This window comes from Strongylocentrotus purpuratus, unplaced genomic scaffold, assembly GCF_000002235.5.
Source record: "Strongylocentrotus purpuratus isolate Spur 01 unplaced genomic scaffold, Spur_5.0 spur5_scaffold_1, whole genome shotgun sequence".
Lineage (NCBI taxonomy): Eukaryota > Metazoa > Echinodermata > Echinoidea > Camarodonta > Strongylocentrotidae > Strongylocentrotus > Strongylocentrotus purpuratus.
This window is the reverse complement of record NW_022145594.1, coordinates 37,230,943-37,248,106: the sequence shown is the minus strand read 5'-3', so window position 1 is coordinate 37,248,106 and position 17,164 is coordinate 37,230,943. Positions and strand designations below refer to the sequence as shown.

Sequence of the window (17,164 nt, the reverse complement as noted above, 5' to 3'; positions counted from 1 at the left end):
ACTAGAACTATAAATGAAACTCCCATAAGTCAAATTATCTTCACTTGATAACATTTCTTGATTGAGAAAGTCTTGACATCAATAAATGCAGTTTTCTTTATAAAAAGTCTTCCAAATCATATTTTTTCTCCTTTAGACTTAACTAGTAACTTTTTTTTTCACTATCTTTGTAAAGAAATTTCACTGCACAAAATTGGTCGCAAGAACTACATGCAATGAAATTGGGGTAACGCCACCCGTTTCTCGCCTGTCAATCAAAATAGCGTCACCGAAAAGTTTCACTTGAAGATCGGGGTCCGCCTCATCCCTCATCCATACACAATCTCACTTGTATCGTGTGGACTTGGTGGCATGTAGCTTTCGTACCCGGCTAGGCTCGGCGCAATTACAAGGCAAGAGATGCGTGCGTGACTAAACTTTATGTGATGCGAGCAAGGACTGGGAAGGTGTTTTCTAAATCAAAATATTTGATATTCCTACGTTTATAAAAACATAAAAACAACAAATTTGGAACCTGCATAATGCGCATAATCGTGTGATTCTATTCTACTTCTTTGCTGGTTCCAATAACCAGATTTTTCGCTTTCGCAAAGTGTTAAATAAATTGGATTTGGAGATTGAAGCCGAGTCTCGGCCCAGGTGAGGAGAGTGAAATTCCACGAGATCAAGAACACTTCATCTGCATCTCGGCCTAGCCTTTCTTTCCTGGATCAGGCAACCATGTTATTCCCTGAAATTCCGGTGAACTGTTGTGTACTGATTTGTCTTCTTTTATCATCCTGCGTACATCTAGAGTATGGTAAATTGATTGATTCACTAGTAATTTGGATTCAACTTGTGTAGTTGTGTGAGCATGGAATTGTATTTGTAATTTTGTATGCATGCAAATTGCAATGAATCAATGGTTAAAAGTCTTGCATGTTTGTTGCTTTGTTTCTGTTTCTGTTTCTTTGCTTTGTTTGATCTTGGCAACATACGAACGAAGGCATCATTACATTTATGTGGAGTTATAATATACGCGTAGACCATAGATCTAGGCCTAGTCCGATTCTTCATTCTTGATGTACATGTAGGTCTAGGCCTACCGGTATCGGTATGTAAATTGTAGGTCTACTTTGTCATTGTTTTAGCAATCATGTGTACCCAGATGTTCTGTGTCCAGAAAGTTAATTTAAACTTTAAAGGGCAAGTCCACTCCAAAAATAACCTACTTTCAATAGAAGCAGAAAATTCCCACAAATGTCGATTCAGGGGAATAACATTTAGAAATTTGTTTGATTTTGCTTGCCACAAGTTAAAATATCTTTCTTCAAGAAGAAGAGGTCGAGGAGAAGAAGAGGGAGGAGAAAAAAGAAGGACAAGAAAAAAAGGAAAAGGAAAGGAAGAAGAATAAGGGAGAAGAAAAGGGAGGAAGGGGAGGAGAAGAAGGAGGGGACATGAGGTGGAGGACTTCATTCACAGAAGAAGAAGAAGAGGAAGAAGGAAGAAGGAGAAGAAGGAGGAGGAGGAGGAGGATATACATGGATCATGTACTGTAGAATGGCATGAACAGTTTGGCAAACATATGTTTGCCTCTCGTTTGTTCATGTAGGTAAATAAAATTAAATTGGTAGCCCTGTGACGTGTCTTGTGAGGTCCCCTCCCATGTGTTCTGTACTAAAAAAGTAAAAGTATTCAGAAATTTCTGTTTTCTCTAAAAATTTCTCTAATTTTTTTTCTTCAATCATGCATACACTGTATGTGTACATACACCCTAAACATAATTTTTGAAAATCATTTGTACACAACCCCTATATGATTATGAAACAAATGTATTCTGTCATCAATATTTAAGAAGTTTATGAAATGTCCTGTCCAGAGCAAAATGAAGAGGACCTCGCAAGATATGTCACAGTGTTGTCAATTTGTGTGTTTCACTGATAAAAACCTAAAAATTCACCACTTTCCTATATTTTATTGGATTTTGCTGAAACTCTCACTGACCTTTTCCATCTCACTATTCTGCTTCTATTGATACCAACTTCATATTAAGATGAACTTCCCCTTTAAAACCAACGTAATGGCTTCCCTATTTAATAAAAGGGCCTAAAAACAGGTTCAATCTGATTCTTTTCCTCAAGTCTTATCCATTTTGAGAATATCCCTACATTTGACCTGTCATTTTGAGTATTGAAACAGTGTTTTCATGCAACTTGTAATCTGTCCTGTAGGAATATTTTGCCAATGCAACAAGAAACCCATTGATTTCTAAATCACTTTCAATTTGAAACAGCATGGGGCTAACCACAAATGTAAACCAGTAACAGCAAGTGTTTGACATGGACCCTAAGGCAATTTAGGGATCACCTCAGAAAACTGGTAGAAATGTCCCCCAAAGTTATATCAACTGGTAAATTTGCTCAGAAAATGCAGGGATTAAGTAATGAACAAGTTAATAATTTGTTGTGAATCCATTTTAACTACAATCAACAGTCTTTTTGTACCTAAAATTGATTGTAGCAAAATCATAATTCTTGGTTTTAATTTAGGTTGGAGGCATTTCATTTGGCATTAGTGCATGAGCTGTTGTATGTATGTTATTCAAACGTGAGAAAATCTGTCATGCCTGGTAACTACTTATATTTTAATTCAAATTACTCTATAATTGAAATGGTTAAAACTATGTTCTTCATTGAGAGTTGCTATGACTACAGTAAATGAGGGAGGGGAGGAGAGAAAGTGAGAGAGGCGGACAGGGGGGAGGGACAGGGAAGGAGAGAGATAAAGAGAGAGAGAGGGGCAGGTTATAAATCCCTCTCTTTGGTTCTTGACAAATGAATTGCATATTACAGGGATTGCGTACAACAACGTCTAATAATACGATGTTGGCCTAATGGCCTGTAATAAACATTTCAATAGAGAAAAAAGAAATTCATGTTTCTTTTGCTAAAAAAAGGAAAAATCGTTTTTGGGGGGGTTTTCTTAAAACTAAAGTGTCACTGATCAATTTCACCTATATTTGAACCAAAGATTTGAACCTACAACTGTATGTCTTCATAGCAAACTACATCCATCAAATACAACATGCAGTTATTCACACAACTCTCTCATAAATCGATAGGACACATACCTTTGGAGATAATTAGTCTATAGTTACACAGTCTCATTTGCTTAAATTGAAAACAAGATCCGAGTCAAATTTAAAGAAATTTTATGTGCAGACGTAAATAAACTTTGTTGCTTGTTAAAGGCCAAAATTGTAGTTTGTTTTGTGTCTAGACATGGTGTACTTTTGTATATATGTGGTCAAAAATATGTTCGTCACCAACAATCTTGCATTTTTTTGTAGAAATGGTCTGAGTATTAAGACTATTAAGGAGCTAGGATTGTGATGACAAGCCCCTTCACTGAGCACTCTTTGACCTTTGACCTTGGATACCTGTCTCTAATCTACCAACCTCTTGCCCTGGTGGTAGTCATAGTAACAATAGGATGAAATATTGCTAGGCCAAGAAATCCTTGCAAGGTGCATGCACAGGAGATATTGAAGTGAGATAAAGCGAACAGTCTTTGCCAAAATCATGTTCCATGCCAAAATACAGGAGCCATGATCTGTTACAAAAGAAGTTTCTTGCCATGGCCTTGAAAGTACTTACATCATTTTATATTGATCTACTTTTGAAGGGTAAGGAGAAAATTACCTGGAAGGTGCTTGAACAAAGTTTAAGAAAAGTGATAAACATTCACAAAAATGAGAGTTCAGATTAAAAAATGTATGGTTTTCACAAATACGAACTCTTAAAAATTCTTACAATCGTACTATCGTAAAATAAATGTAATCCAGGCTGAAGTCATCTACTGTTTGGATATTCTCTTATATTTGTTCTTTCATTATTTCAAAGTACTGTAACTAGAAGTCGTGACCCCAGAAGGTTGTTTCTATACAATTTATAAAACTTCTTGCCAAGTCTGCCATATTTTGGCATGCTTCCATGGAATTCACTGTAATCTTGAAGACTGGTAGTGGTAGAAGATATATTTTCGTAGATGTACAGCTATACAGCCATATACTGTAGGCCTTAAATTTCAATATTTTTAGGGCAAGGCCACTTTTCTATAGAGCACATTCCTATATTACAGCACAAATAGGAAGAATTGGAAAGAGCACAACAAATTTCCAAGGCCAATGAGAGGGGCATTGAGGCCAATCAAAAGGGCATCCATGGCCATGGCCTTGGATTAATTTAAGCCCTGACAGTAGTAGGAAACATTGTATAATTAAAGCTAATTTCTATATCAGGTTTGGATTTCTTTTTAATGCCCTTTTGGCTCTAAACAGCCAATACAGTGTACTTAGATTTATAGGACAGTCCATTAGCTTTAACTTCAGGTCGTGGTTGTAAACGTCAAAGTAGTAGTATCTTGAAGTAAGGGACCATGTGGATGCACTCAGGGTTACTTACAAAGTTATAAACCATCACCTGTCTTCATCAGCTCGAGTTTGCCAAATAACCTGCCATTTTCAGACTCGGGATATTATCTCGAAGCTCTGGATATTTTGGAAACAAGACCAATATTTCTCTGGATATTTTCCCGACCAAAAATCCCGCTGATTGCAACTGCAGGCTAATGAAAACGCAAATTAGCTGGATAATTTGCGATCGGGATAGTTGAAATAGCGGGTTATTTGGCAAACTTGAGTTGATGAGGACAGGCCTAATGAATGAGTGATTTTATGGTTGGTAACGGTACTAAATTGTAATTTTGAAGTTAACCAGGCTTTTAGTTTAAAACTTTGAATACTTGTTATTTCGGGCCCTTGGGAAGCATTGTCATGTTTATAACTTCAATGTTGTCTAGAGTCCCACATAAACATAGTTCATGTATTGTAGTGCCTGTATTAAGAGACTACTTATTGCTTAGGTCGGATCATCAGAGAGTGGTCTCTCCACGGGTCATATTGTTCTGCTGAGATTTGATTTATGAGTGATAAACATTGACATTGATCGCACCAAACACTGCTGGGTTTCAATAGATAAAGATTGGTATCATTTTTCAAAGCAACAATGTTCATGACACCAATCGTCTATGTATTATAGAGCCTGTATAAGGAGCCTACCCATAGCTTAGATCAGACCAGGAGTAGTCTATAGACACAGACTCTAATTTGACACTTTATTGCAATTCCTAGAGCCTTGAACAGAGCCTAGATATGTCGGTCTCTGGTTGTGTCCAAAGAAGCTAAAGTATGGAGCCCATGCAGTATGCTGTCGGCCTAGTCTCACAGTGCAGGCACTGTTACATGTATGCGCATCAACCAATAAGGGATTGTGCCTGCAGAGTATTCTGGGAATCAATAGGCCTGTTTTCATCAGCACAAGATTGCCAAATAATCCGCCATTTTAACTATCCTGATCGCAAATTATCCAGTTAATTTGCGTCCTCATCAGCCCGCAGTTGCAATTAGCGGGATATTTGATCGAGATAATCATCCCAAGATATCTTGGGCTAGTTTGCAAAATATCCTCCTATTTTCCAAAATATCCCACTATTTGTCCAGTGTGTCTTCACCAGCCCGAAGACTCAAACTATGCAGGAACTCTGAGCAAAATATCTCAAGCTCGAGTTTCGAGTTTCGAGTTTCGAGGTCGAGTCTCAGGCTTATGAAAGCGTGATATGTAACTTTGGGCTCATTTCTCAAATCAGAAATAGCGGGTTATTTGGCAATCTCGAGCTGATGAAATCAGACCTAGAGAGAGTGGTGACAGTGGTCTCTCTGCGGGACAGTAATAGTCCTGCTGGGGCTTGCTTCATGAGTGATAAACATTGACATTGATGGCATCAAACACTACTTGATGTGACATCAGAGACTGGTGGTGGTTTCTATGGATGAAGACAGGGACCGTTTTTTCAAAGCAACAATGTGAAGAACACCAATGTAGCCTCATTTTACTTTTTAGATATGAAGCGGCAAACCTGAGGCGTTTTTTGTTGTTGTGTGTTTGAGGAAGTGTGATGCACATTGCTTGAACATTCACAATGCCCCGTTACCTTTTTGTCTGACTATAAAACATGTATTTTCAAAAGTGAAACATATTTTACCATATATATTTCATGGGAAATATAAACTATATACCTGTGTTAGTAAATACCAAATGTACTGATAAGTCTATGATTACTTTATACAACACAAATCATCAATTTCTATATTTTGCATATTGTTTATTTTCATCTCTTGTTTCATTATTTCCGTTGCATATTTCTTTTTCTTTTTCTGTAGAAGTATAATTATGTGTATTATTTTTCAGCCTTGTTCTGTCCTGTGAATTTAGTTTTCAGGCAGTAGCGTAGACTTCAAAGTTCTTTTTTACATGCTTTCTCTTGTTATTTTAAATAAATAAAGTAAGAGATCTAAACAAATCTTTAATGAATCTATTAATTCATACCAGTAGCTACATTTGAAAAAAATAGTAATTAGTATACACCCATGTAACTTGTAAGTGCGAGAATTTTTGAAAGTACCTGTAACATCATAAATAACTGGTGGGCTCTTTCATTTATTATGTTGGATTTTAGCAAAGATTGAAGACTCATTTTGGAATTTGACCTTGTTTCTCTTGCCTCTAGCCATACTTTGCCACAAACAAGACAGGTTTGAAGTATAAACAACACTGTGATGAAGTGTAACAGCTTCTCCAGTACTAGACTAACTAGTCTTCAGATTCAGGTGTTTTTACCCCACCCGTAATGAAACTACGGTGCTCACTTCAAATTCAAATTCCAATTTATCGTACACATTTGAATTTATACATGTAATGTAGGCTGTGGATTAAACATCTTTTTCTAGTCAGAAATTAGCTCTTCTTATATTTATGTGTCCATAGACCCTTTGACCCAAATTTGTGAAGGTGGTCTAAACCTAAATGAGAGCTCTTCACTAACAGGCGCCCTGGACACATGGGTGCCCAAAATCAAAGTCTTTATATGCAGAGACTGAGAGAAGAAAATTATGAAAATTAATCTTACAAAATCTCTTAAATTTTACATTTGTTTTGTTGTTTTTAGTGGTTTTCTGTTTTTGTTGTTGTTGGTGGTGGGGTGTTTTGTTTTGGATTTTGTTGTTTTTGATAATAAATGCAGGATATCAACGGTAGAGATATAACTTGTATTGCAGTGGATCAATGCCTTCTTTCTTTCAGTTCATTTTTTTAATTATCTTCCTTTTCTGTTTATCGCCTTCATCAATATTCAGCCAATGCTACCCAAAGTCTAACGCAAGAGCCTGCAGATACCGCCGTCAACTTCGGTGCTGGGGCTGTGACCCTCCAGTGCGTGGTAGCAGAGAAGTCTGGCCAGCTGTTCTGGATAAAAGACGGCGAGCACATCGGCTCTGACAAGGATGTCACGATTCCAGGCCTCTCGCGGTATGCCATCGAGGGAGACGCGTCTGCCGGGGAGTATAACCTGAAGATCACGGGTGTAGCGTTAGCAGACGACGGGCTCTACCAATGTCAGGTGACTCCCAGCGCGATGGATGCGGGACTCAATTCCCACACGGCGAAACTCACCGTCCAGAGTAAGTCGGACAGGTATTGGGTATTAGGTTCATGCTTAAACCCCCACTGCACTGCTTATAGCTACTTGCGACCTCTTTATAGCAAACAATGCCTAATCGGTGACCATTTGTCCCCCATGATCCCCCTTTTCTTTTGTTAATTGAGAGCTGATTTGATGAGATAACCACCTGTCAGTGACCATGCAGGGAGGTCTAATCCCTCCTGGCCAAACTAGTGCATTGGGGCTTGAATGGAAAGGGAACTATTTGGAGCTATTTTGCGCTGTGCCTCTAGAAAGTGTCATCTTCCTGTCAGGGCGAGAAAAAGTACCATGTTTATAGCACTTATAAATCCCTAGATGGCACTCCAACGATGTCGCATCATAACTTCTCTAATTGTTGTCACAATGTTTTATGTGCTTCTTCCACCAAAGGTATAACCGAAGATATGATGTTTATCTGTTTCTCTGCTCTGTATGCTCTATTGAAAACAACCATTATCAGGGATGCCAGATTTACATGTAGGCCCTGGTGATTTATTTTCAGGCCATCATTTCAGCTTTTTTGTGTACAAAATAGCTCATTCTAGGTGATTTTCAGGCCCTCAGACTAATTGTAACAGGCATCCCTGCATTATGTACTAGGCCAGAGTTGTCCTTCAAATTCTTCATGATCTTCTCCTTTTCTCCTTGGTTGTAGGACCACCAGGCTCAGTATCCCTTGATGGCAGTCCAACGATGTCCGTCAAAGTCTCTGAGGCAGTCAACCTCACCTGCAACGCCAACGGTGCCAACCCTGCCGCCACCATCGCATGGTTCCGTGACAATGCACCACTAGAGGGTGCCATATACAGTTCAGGACGAGCCGCAAATGATGTCTCTGGAAAGCTTTGGGATGCTGTGAGTGTCCTTAGCATCACACCTGAGCTGAATGATCACGGGTTGGTGTACGAGTGCCGGGCATCCAATGCTGCTGTTACAGAGCCTATCGTTGCTGGCTTGACCTTTGATGTGCAACGTAAGTGGAAGCTTGTTTTTTATTCTCATCAATAGTGATCTGTCAGTTTATGACAGGTTCAGGGACCCAATCAGAATTCTACATCAAGTGTCTCTCCAAGTTCCTCGGTCTTGAGCCATCCGTTTCAGCATTCTATTCTAAGTAACATTATTCTTGTGAACAGTTTAGGACCAGTACATGTACATGGATATCTATATTTGATAGCTGTTCACACTGTAAATTATTATCATCAGCTAACTGAGTGGGATACTGCTGTTCAAATGCGTTACAGGCAATTGACCAATTTTAGACTCACATACATGTATGTTTAGTGATCTCAACTTTCAAATATATATAACTTTCTTTATTTCTCTGGTTTTGTTCAGACTGTCACCAATCTGTTTCTAAGATTTTTCTACATCCACACCTTCCATTATATTAGAAAGTTGGGTGTATTTCTACAAGACCTCTAATCTGAACGCTTTATCACATAAAAATTGTATAATAGGGTGGGGCTTATCGTGAGCGCGCGCTGATAATTGGCCAGCTGTTGACCTCTTCAAACTAAGTTTCCTTATACAACATTTCTTCAAATGATTTTATGTTCTGTACGCCCCCTCGCTAAACAATGATTATTTCTCGACATTACTGTCTGAAAAACAAGTTTCATATATATCTGCTGTCGTGTGTCTGAAAACTTCTGGGACCCGTTTCACAAAGCCTTCTTTCAATGACAATTGTCAAAAATCAGTGACAAATCTGTTGATGACCAATCAGAAGCAAGGATTTCAGTAGCTTATAACAAAAACTGTCATTTGCCACTGATGACAAGTTCTGTGAAACGCCCTCCTGAAACATGTAACACTCTCTCACCTGTAGCAGCCTGTTTTTGCTTGCAAGCTCACAATGAACTGCATCTGTGAAGGTCATTTTCATGACTCACTTAACAAGAATCCACTGTTAGGCTCATTAGGTGGGGCTAAGGGTTAAAGGTCAATGAACTTTGCAGGGTGTAGTCCAGTAATACCAGATGAGATCTTCATCAAGCCTCTGAAAGGCGCATTCACATCTATTTCAGTGGGTAAACCTCATCAGTTATTGTTCATTATCACATAAGAAGAATATACTTCCCCATTTCACTTTCGAGAAAGGCTCAATAACTTCTGATTTAGGGCCCAAACAAATTTCCAGATGTATAAGTAGAAAGAAATTTCTGCATACTCCTGTGTCCATGTTTTGTGGCATGACCATACTGTGTTTGATACCAGGAATTTAAATTTTAAAAAATGAATTAAGCTTTAAGATCCTTTAATTGGCAACACTTTTGAGCTTTTTAATCTATGATTTTTTTGCCCCTGTCAAATTAGTTATGTTTTCATGTTTTGATGTTTATAATATCATAAGCATACAATACTTTCCCATTTTGCTTTCGAGAAATCATCCCACATTTTGTGGTTTAGCTCAATAACTTCAGAATTAGGGCCCCCCCCCCCCAAAAAAAAAAATCCAAATACATGAGTAGAGTAGAAGGGCTTAGAGTTTGCAGTTTCATTTGATACGAACATTCAAATAAATTAAAATCGTATTGATCGAGGATCTAAGTAGTCATATGATTATGAAAATCAGAATTTAAAGGGATTTCATGCTTCTCGCAAGGAGGAAAAGCTAAATCGGCTCAGAATGGCAGTGACGTCACACAGGTAGTGCGATTGTCTACAATTTGAATCTCATTCAACTTTTATTTTGACTTGACTTGTTAGATGCTTTAAACTTCTGTTTCTTAGTATTCTTATCAAAATCAGGAAGAAAGTGTTTGTTTAGATTTCCTATCTAATGCAGTTTCCATTTCTTTGACAATCAGATCACAGGACGATTGTATAGTGTGCGGTTGGCTTCACACTTCACAGATATCTATATTATTTATATTTTTGTTTTACGTTGCACAGATGCGCCGGTCGTTGCCGTGGAGACGATACCAGCTGAGATCAGAGAAGAAACGACCACCATCTGTCGCTGTGTGGTGGATGCCAATCCTAGGAGTGTGTCATATGTATGGTCCAAGAATGGTGACACGCTGGCAGGTAGGTAATACCGTCAAACCTGCGTTAGTGATCACCTGTCTACAAAGACCACATTTTTGGTTTCCCTTGAAAATCGTTTCTCATTGAAATGTTTACTAAAGGAACCTGTCTACAAAGACCACTTTTTGTGTTTCCCTTGGGCGGTCGCTATAGACAGGTTTGACTGTACCAATAAAAATGCATCAGGTTACATTGATTATGTTGTGAAATTGGAACAGGAGATCTTAAAATGAAGCCTGAAATTGGCCTTGTGGAAATAAAGAATGTGGAATGGTATGGAATGATAGAACAAAAGAAAAGGAAGAGAAAATAGAATGGACAGGGAAGAAGAGAGAGATCAAGATGATAAGGGTGAGGACTCGAGGAGGAGAAAGAAAGAAGAGAGAGCGCAATTAAGATTTGCTGGGGTTTCCTTGAAAAATTACTGGCTTATTAGTTGGCATATTAAAGTCGTGAAATACAACTCGATAACTCTACTATAATGTTGCTTTAGAAATGTACTCAGTGTTTTTTTTTTTATGTTTTCGGGTTGTCTGTCCGTCCCGTTCTCGTGATCGCGTTATCTCAAGAACCGATTGATTGGTTCCCGCCACACTTGGGTCATGTATGTATCTCGCAGAGCCAATGAACTGAGTAGATTTTGGGGTCACGAGATCCAAGGTCAAAGATCACAGGGCTCATTATGTATGCAAAAATAGCTTGTTATCGCGTTATCTGAAAAACCGATTGATGGATTCCTGCCAAACTAGATTCATGTATGTATCTTACACAGCCAATGAACTAATAGATTTTTGGGTCAGAAGGTCGAAGGTCATGGGGCTCATTAAGGATGCCTATAAATAGCTTGTGCATGCATTATCATTAAAACCGACAGATGGATTACAATCAAACTTGAATTTTACAAATTGTTTCTGTTTTGGTTTGTAAAATTGCTCTAGGGCAGAGGCATCATTTTCGACTGCGTGCAGACAAAGTTCCATCTTGTTTAATTTTTTTTTATTTCGATCACACGACTCGGATCATACTTTTCAAAAGTTGTTGCTTTTCCTGTGCATCTTGAGTTGTAAAAAAAAACTAAATATGATTTTACCTTTCACATAAAATTTGTGCCGGCGTTTAAGTAGTGTGTATTATGTGCTAGAGATAAAAATGAAAGATAAGATCTGAGATAAAATATCATTTCATTACACTGATTTGATTTTACAGATATTAGAGGTAAAATCGTAAGCGGAATACCTTCCCAAAACACAACCTTATCGTTAATCTTTTTGTCTTACAGGTGTTGAAAGCAATCAGATGGAACTCCTCGTTACCAAGGAAGATCACAAAGCTACTATTAAATGTTCCGCAACAAACACGATAGGTACTACAGAAGGAAGCATGGAACTCAATGTATTATGTAAGTAAACAAATTATGATGGTGGTGATGATGATGATGATGATGATGATGATGGTGATGATGATGATGATGATGGTGATGATGATGGTGATGATGATGGTGGTGATGATGATGATGATGATGATGATGGTGATGATGATGATGATGATGATGATGGTGATGATGATGATGGTGATGATGATGGTGATGATGATGATGATGGTGATGATGATGATGGTGATGATGATGGTGATGATGATGATGGTGATGATGATGATGATGATGATGATGATGATGATGGTGATGATGATGATGATGATGATGATGATAATGAAAGAGATGAAGATGAAGATGATAATAAAGATAAAGATTAATCACTGCATGTTTTCTATGCTGGCGTCATTTCCTTTGAAACATTCAGCGATGCAGGGTCTTTGATACTTGTTTTGAAATATGTGAGTTACGAGGAATATAAGAAGAAATGATGATGATGGCAGTGACTTCGACAGTGTTGATGTCAATGAGAATGGCTATAGACCCTTTTTATGCCTCCGTTACGAAGTAGCCGGAGGCATTATGTTTTCGGGTTGTCCGTCCGTCCGTCCGTCCGTCCGTCCGTCCGTACGTCTGTACGTACGTCTGTACGTACGTCCCGTTCTCGTGATCACGTTATCTGAAGAACGGATCAATGGATTCCTACCAAACTTTGGTCATTTATGTATCTAGCAAAGTCGATGAACTGATTAGATTTTGGGGTCACGAGGTCAAAGGTCAAAGGTCACAGGGCTCATTATGTATGCAAAAACAGCTCGTGATCGCGTTATCTGAAGAACCGATTGATGGATTCCTGCCAAACTTTGGTCATGTATGTATCTTGTAGAGTCGATGAACTGATTAGATTTTGGCGTCACGAGGTCAAAGGTCAAAGGTCACAGGGCTCATTATGTATGCAAAACGGCTCGTGATCGCGTTATCTGAAGAACCGATAGATGGATTCCTGCCAAACTTTGGTCATGTATGTATCTTGCAGAGCCAATGAACTGATTAGATTTTGGGGTCACGAGGTCAAAAGTCAAAGGTCACAGGGCTCATTATGTATGCAAAAACAGCTTGTGATCGCGTTATCTCAAGAACCGATTGATGGATTCCTGCCAAACTTAGGTCATGTATGTTACTTGCAGAGCCGATGAACTTATTAGATTTTGGGTAACGAGGTCAAAGGTCAAAGGTCACAGCGCCCATTATGTATGCAAAAACAGCTTGTGATCGCGTTATTATTAGAACAGATTGATGGATTCCTGCCAAACTTAGATCATTTATGTATCTTGCAGAGCCAATGAACTGTGTAGATTCTTGGTTCATAAGGTCCAAGGTCATGGGCTCATTATGTATGCAAAAATAGCTTGTGAACGCATTCTCATTAGAACTGACAGATGGATTACTATTTAACTCTGGATATCTTGCAGAGCCAATGAGCTGAGTAGATATTAGGATCATGAGGTCAAAGTTCAAAGGGTCATATATGTATATGAGAAATTGTTTGTAATCACGATATTCTGAGAACCTGTTAATGGATTACAATTGAACTTGAATTTGAAAAATTTCTTCCGTTTTGGTTTGTAAAATTGCTCTATGACGGAGGCATCATTTTCGACTGCGCGCAGTCGAATTCCATCTAGTTTATTATTAAAATTTGCTATAGCACACATGTACATATATGCAATAAATACATGAAAAATAATTTTGTATTGTAATCAAATCAAATCCCAATCGCATCAAATGATTTTTCTTTGTTTACAGATGGTCCACGACTGGTTGAGGTACCAATCAGTATATCCGTTGATGAAGGTAGTCCTGCCCAGATGGAGTGTATCGGCGATGGCAACCCCACCCCTACGACAAAATGGACTCGCCTAGGGTCCCGAGCGACGCTTAGCACCATGCAACGCCTGCAGTTTGATACGGTTCGGGGGTCTGACGTAGGAGTATACGTCTGCTCTGTAACCGTACCAGGCTTTGAGCCTATCACGACCATAGGCAGGCTGGATATAAACGGTGAGAGATTGAAAGATAAAGACGTGAAAATGGGTGTTTTAGGGCAATAATATCCACTACCCCCTTCCTCTCCTGCTACCCCCTCCCAGGCTTCATGAGAGATGATGAGAAGGTCAATGTGATTCACAAAAACGAGGTTACTAGTAAATTGGTTCCTTCTTCGCGATCAGTGGAAAAATTAACTTTGTTTGTATGAAAGTTTTCACTTACCTTCCTCCCACTTAAAGATAAACTCCTGTACTGGTAAAAAAAAAAATAATTAATTCTCACAGAATCAAACGAAACTTACACTGAATGTTCAAGATTACAAATAAATGACATGTGCCAAACAATTTTGGAAGAAAATGTATACTGGCTGAGTAATGAGCATAGAAAGACAAGGAATTCAAGGTAGTACTAGCCCCGACACCATGTGTGTTGTCCCATATATAGCTTTCTATGTGAGTGCTTGTTACTTTACCAAGACTCGGTCAAATTTATTATGATTTTGATGACTCCAGAACCTTGCAGTGCACACCAATACTTACATGCTACATTATCAACTGTTTCTGATCCTTTCCACACCTTATCTTTCACAATGCAATCGCATTACCAGTACTAACGTTTATCTTTAATTCTGAATATAATCACTAAGAAGAAGATTCTTGAATATCATTGTAGTTGGTGCATTGGTTCATCTGGTGCTGTCTTTGTCTTTAACTCCTCATTAACAACCTGGTTTTTCTCATCTGCAGCTGGTACCTGTACAGGCTTGTTTAGATTGTACAGTAAGGACTTGCCATTTATCTTTATCAAAGATGGTAAAAAGCTGTAATGATTGACTTTTTAATGTAATGTATGTGTAGTTCATAAATACATTATTAAGTTGTTTCTTTATCTCTCTTCATGATAGCCATACCCATCATGGATATCAGCACAGCTATTTTAGAATGTTGTACAGATACTAAACCAGACCCCTAGCTCATCATAATAGAGCAGGAAAGATGTTATGTTTTATTAAAGGTAATACAAAGTTTTGGGAAATTTTGAAAATTGGGTGGTTAGTGAATCTTTACAATTTTGATATATTTGGATGCCCCTGTGGATGTATTATAAGCACTAAAAAAATTAACCCCTAAAACACTTCTGTTTTCGAGAAAAATTGAATATAAAAATTTACCGGTGCTCCCGGTAAATTTTGATAAATTTCAAATAGCGCCTACGGCCGTACAATGGTAGCTGCGACCATGAAGATCTCAGAATATGTAGTTGTGATATATAATTTCCAAACGGGAATAGCTAAATGGTCGATTTTAGTCAAGAAACATTGTTTCATAGCTAACTTGATATATTGACCATGAGAGGGAGCTATACAACATAAAGAGTTTATTATTTATAATTTCATAACTTTAGACTCGATTTCAACCGGGACAACGATCAATGAATATTGTAGGAACGCATATGCTTCCAATATGTTAATTTGAACCAAATTCATGACCCCATACCAAAACTTTGTAATACCTTTAACATTGTTTATTTCTTTTCTTGTTAGCTATACCTGTCATCGATAGTCCGTCTGTCCAGAGAGCTAAGGTTGGCAGCACAGCTATCTTGGAATGCCGTACAGATACTAAACCAGACCTCTAGCTCATCATATAGAGCTAGAGAGATATTATGTTTTATTAACATTGTTTATTGCTTTTCTTGTTAGCTATATCTATCATTGATAGTACGTCTGTCCAGAGAGCTAAGATTGGCAGTACAGCTATCTTAGAATGCCGTACAGATAGTAAACCAGACCTCTAGCTCATCATATAGAGCTAGAGAGATGTTATGTTTTATTAACATTGTTTATTTCTTTTCTTGTTAGCTATACCTGTCATCGATAGTCCGTCTGTCCAGAGAGCTAAGATTGGCAGTACAGCTATCTTAGAATGCCGTACAGATACTAAACCCGACCCCTACCTCATTATGTGGAGCTGGAAAGATATCGAGTTGGAAACAGGTGAGAGAAGAAACAAAATGTGGTGTGCTCAGCAGCAGGAACAAGAATTCTTGTAAATTTCTGTTTTGATGATGATGATGATGGTGATTCACTGCATTTGTATGGCACCATATATCTGTTTAAAAAAAACATTCAAAGGCACGAGCTCCTCCAAATAGGAAGATGTGAGTTTTGAGTGAAGCTTTGAAGTGGTCAAGGTTGTTAATTTCACAAATAAGTGGTGGGAGGGAATTCCAATTTATTAGTTTTGTATTGAAAGGATAGAGAATGATATGATATGAGAGTTGATGTGAATACCGGTATCAAGATAATATTTTGATTTTTAGGGAGTGAAGGTCCTTTCAAAGCCGGAAAAGTTTAGTCTTTAAGAAAAGGAATCACAAATTCCACCTTTTTTTTTTAAAGAGATGTAAAGACAAGAGTAAAAAATAAACATGTTTACAGCCAAGAAATAGATAATGAACATGAAATGGGAAATTGCAAAAGAACCAAATAAAGGTTCTGTCAGGGCAGTCTCCATTGATGAGACTTGATGATGATTTCAAGATAATATTTCAATTTTTAGGTAGTGAAGGTCGGTTTGAAGCGGAGCAGGTAGAGACCGCGGCAGGAGGAATCACAAGTCTGCTCCACATCAAGAGAGTTCAGAAGGAAGACTATGGTGATTATAACTGCACCGTTTGGAACGATGTCGGTATCCAGTCAAAGATTATCATGCTGGAACAACAAGGTTAGTGGTTTAAGGCGCTTGACTGGAGATGCGAAGGTCGAGGGTTCGAATCCCGACACGGCACTAATATCCTTTGGCAAGATATTAACCTGCACTTGCTACTCTCCACCCAGGTGTTAAATGGGTACCCGGTAGGATACGACCGTCATTGTTGGTCAAACAGCTTGTGAGCGTCAAGTAACGCCCGGCTGGAATGCTCCCCAAGGAGTGGAGATTGTGCACACAGTGTGTGTGGGCAAGCACTGAATCCAATGACCGGGGTAATAGTATATATTTGTAAAGCGCTTAGAGACATTTGTATTAAGCGCTATATAAAAATTAAATATTATTATTATTATTATTATTAATGATGATAATGATAGTGATCATAAAGATGATGAAGATAATGATGTGAAGATGATAATAA

General features: G+C 38.2%; 1 protein-coding gene across 1 annotated transcript; it reads left to right on the top strand.

Moving 5' to 3' along the window:
* The first annotated feature begins 264 nt into the window (after nt 1-264).
* Nucleotides 265-16,763, top strand: LOC115921355 (kin of IRRE-like protein 3). The gene is made up of 9 exons (XM_030978761.1): nt 265-799; nt 7,232-7,555; nt 8,234-8,551; nt 10,477-10,611; nt 11,891-12,010; nt 13,790-14,044; nt 15,576-15,669; nt 15,880-16,028; nt 16,594-16,763. Exons 1-9 carry the CDS (start codon nt 721-723, stop codon nt 16,761-16,763), a joined length of 1,644 nt encoding a protein of 547 aa, XP_030834621.1. The 5' UTR covers nt 265-720.
* The last annotated feature ends 401 nt before the right edge of the window (nt 16,764-17,164 follow it).

Excerpts from the sequence above, each read along its gene's own strand:
- LOC115921355 (XM_030978761.1), top strand. The coding sequence starts at position 721 with ATGTTATTCCCTGAAATTCCGGTGAACTGTTGTGTACTGATTTGTCTT. Across the intron at positions 7,556-8,233 it reads GGCGAAACTCACCGTCCAGA|GACCACCAGGCTCAGTATCC; the intron begins GTAAGTCGGACA and ends CCTTGGTTGTAG. Across the intron at positions 12,011-13,789 it reads CATGGAACTCAATGTATTAT|ATGGTCCACGACTGGTTGAG; the intron begins GTAAGTAAACAA and ends CTTTGTTTACAG.